The sequence below is a fragment of the Pteropus vampyrus genome, unplaced genomic scaffold (genome assembly GCF_000151845.1).
Source record: "Pteropus vampyrus isolate Shadow unplaced genomic scaffold, Pvam_2.0 Scaffold1, whole genome shotgun sequence".
Taxonomy (NCBI): domain Eukaryota; kingdom Metazoa; phylum Chordata; class Mammalia; order Chiroptera; family Pteropodidae; genus Pteropus; species Pteropus vampyrus.
In genome coordinates this window covers 3353546-3356735 of record NW_011888782.1, presented here as the reverse complement: position 1 = coordinate 3356735, position 3190 = coordinate 3353546, and the positions used below count along the sequence as shown (strand labels likewise).

Genomic DNA, 3190 nt, shown 5'->3' with positions numbered 1-3190 from the left:
ACCTGTTTCAAAATTTCTAGCTACATGCCTTTTAAAACTTGGTTCATATTTATAAATCTAAAAAATCAACTCTTGAAGAGTAGATTAATATAACAGTAATAATTAATAAAAATGCTTCCTATTTATTTGAATAGTTTTAAAAACTTAAGAAGCACAAGTAATTGTTCTATATATTGATTGATTGAGTTTAAGATTTTTTTCTTTGTAAATCTATGAATAATCGGCAGCCTCGTCAACATGTGAGCAACATGAGAAAGAAGGCAGAATAACTCACAGAATGGGTATTATCTTCAATCTTAACAAATATATATTCTCTGTAGAAATGAAAATATTAATTAGAGGGAGAAATTAAATCAGTTATCAGATGAATAATTTTAACAGCTCATCCTTTGCCTAGATAATTAGGTTACTGCTGTAAGAACCTATAAGGTTTTAAAGCCAGTTTTCTGCTATTTCTCTAAGTGCTTTATGGACCTTTTCCTTCGAACGTCATGCTTTTTGCTGTGTTCAACATTCTGAGTTTCCTCATACAAAACAAAGGTCCTTAACACCAGTCAGCATTTAGCCCATATCCCTTAAGAAGAATAGACGGGCTTTCAGTAACCAGTTATTATGTAAAATGGAAGTTTGAGTAATTTAAACAAAGTATTTTTGCTTCCATCACTAGCTGAGGCATTGGAAGGAAATGTGCAAAGACTGGGAGAGACATAAGAATCTGGTCTTTCATTTTCTCAACATAAGTGGAACTATCACCCCATTCTTTTCCAATTCCATATCCTAAGAGGACTGAGCCCAGACACTTAAATCCTTTTTATCTTTCTCCTGTGGCTTTCAAATAAAATCTTGCAGGGAAGGCTGCCTTCAATTGAGAACACTAAAGATGCCTGGTAAACTCACTTAATTTTATTTATTTTGACAGGGTGTACGTGGAGAATCCGGTGAACAGGGTTATCAAGGAGAGCTTGGGTATCCAGGCCCGCAGGTTGTATCAGTGAACTTGTTTTCAGTATGAAAGGGTATTTGTTTAAAATTTTAACTTAGATTCTTTGGTAGAGATTTAACATATATTGGAATGGCCTTGGATACCTAACTTCCAGGGCCTCCCAAAGCAGGTTGTATAGTCTTTCTTCTAGGCAGGTTAAAGCTTAATAACTCATATTTATTGAGCTCTTACTATGTCCTAGGTATGGCCTTAACCACTTGTATTAACTTATCTCATCCTTCGGTGGGGGATTTATTATCCCCACTTTACAGGGGAGAAATGGAGCAGGGATGGAGAAGTTAGGTAAATTGGCCAAGCTCACACTGTTAGTAAGTGATCAAGGTAGAATTCAAATTCAGGCAGTATAGTTATAAATCTAAGCTCTTCATTACTGCCTCTGAAACTGTGTATTCAAAATACTCAAATAGTATTTAATTCATTAAATTTGTATTCAGTTTGGCAGGAAAAATAAGCAGTATGTTTATTGAGTACCTATTATTCACAGGGCATTTTGCTGATAGGCCTGGGATAGTCAGACCATCAGGGCAAGTAGCCCTGAAGGAGTTCAGTCCAGTGGAGTGTGTAAACTAGTTCATGGTAACTGGGGGTTTAAACTTCCAACCAGTTCTTTTGGAGTCTTCTAAGCATAACCCAAATCTGTCACTCTGTAAACACTTCTGGAGTACTTTCTGCATCTCACTTTTAAATGTTAAATTATTTCCAAGTTCCCTCAAATGGAAGAACTTTAAAACAACAAATTTTACTAACACATTGAATCATTCTCCTTAACTTTAAAGATCCTATGAGTATCAGATGATAATTTGAGAAGGTTTCTGCTGTTTTTCCACTTGACAAAGATACTAAAGAAAGAAATGGGTAATCAATGTATAGTTAGAGATCGTATTTACTTTATGATAGGAAATAGTATCTGAACATAGAGGGAAACAACTGAGAGATGTGTTTTTGTCTTTTCCTTTGATCCCTGGCTTAATTCAAATTTGGACCCCCCACTAGTGTTGTGTCCTGGCTTTCTCCTTTATATTCACTTTATTATACTGCTGAGAGAAAGGGGAGCAGGTCTTGTGGTGAGCCATGAGCAAGATAATCGATCAAACCTCTTTTTAATTCTCATTCCCCACTGGGATGTGGGTATGATGGTCTATTTAAACTGATGACTCAATACCTCACCCGGGAGTATAGAAACCATGATCAATGCTTCTCATAAGAAACCATTTCTCAGAAAAGCTAGAGAAAAATTAAAGTGTCAGAAATCGGTAAAGTAAAATAGATTGGGGAGAAAATGAGCAACTCCCCAGCAATGTGCCCAGTGAGATTAGGCCACTTAAATGTACTTTTGGTATTTGATAAAAATCAGAACATAATCTTCTTGTTCAGCCTTTGTAGGTATAAGGAAAAGGTTGATTTTTCAAAGGAGATCACATCCTTGCAGCTCCTCTCTTTTAGGATTTAAAATTAGTTGAGTGAATTAAAATATAAAGCAATGTTGTCAAACGTTATTGTTCATCATATTTAACTGGAGATATGGTTAAAGAAATAGATGTTAAGGATTCACATCTTGTGCCTCAGACAGAGTGAGTTTGAAGTGAGTGTGCTGGGGTGCTTTAGAGTGCAGATGCTGCTTGATGAAGGTGTGATAAATGAGATAGTGATGGGCCAGGGCACCTTAATTTGTGCTTCCAAAGGCATCCAAGATGATTTTGTGGCTACATGGAAAATATTTATGTAGCTCTGTAAAAACTGGCTGAATTTTAATTTCACCTTTGGACCAGGGACCGAGAGGAAAGCGAGGACCACCAGGAACTTTTGGACAAAAAGGCTTACTGGGTGCTCAGGTAGGTACAAAAAACTAAAAGCTGCAACACAGCTCCTCATTAACAATGGCCAGTTCATACACCTGAGTGTTTCTGGACGAATAGCATAAAGCTACCCTGTTTGTTCTGGGATCTGTGGGTATCAGGAATTTCTAGAAATAGCTAATTTTATGCAGTAGACATTGACCACTAGCTACGTACCCCCTTCTACTCTGGGTATATTGTGGGAATATAGTAATTACTGAGATCGGGTTTGAGCCTCAAAGATGTATAACACAAGCTCATATATATAGTTCAAGAAAAAATAACATAAAAGAAATAAATGACTGGTTTACTGGTTATATTTTCTATAAGGAAGCAGTTACTACTCCAGTTT

General features: G+C 36.4%; 1 protein-coding gene across 1 annotated transcript in view; it reads left to right on the top strand.

The window, feature by feature from the left end:
• The window catches only part of LOC105288515 (collagen alpha-4(VI) chain-like), an 88433-nt gene that overhangs the window by 53321 nt on the left and 31922 nt on the right, over window positions 1–3190 (top strand). The window contains exon 23 of the mRNA XM_011354785.1: window positions 2773–2835. Within this exon, the coding sequence (XP_011353087.1) occupies window positions 2773–2835 (63 nt within the window). The remainder of the gene's footprint in view (window positions 1–2772; window positions 2836–3190) is intronic.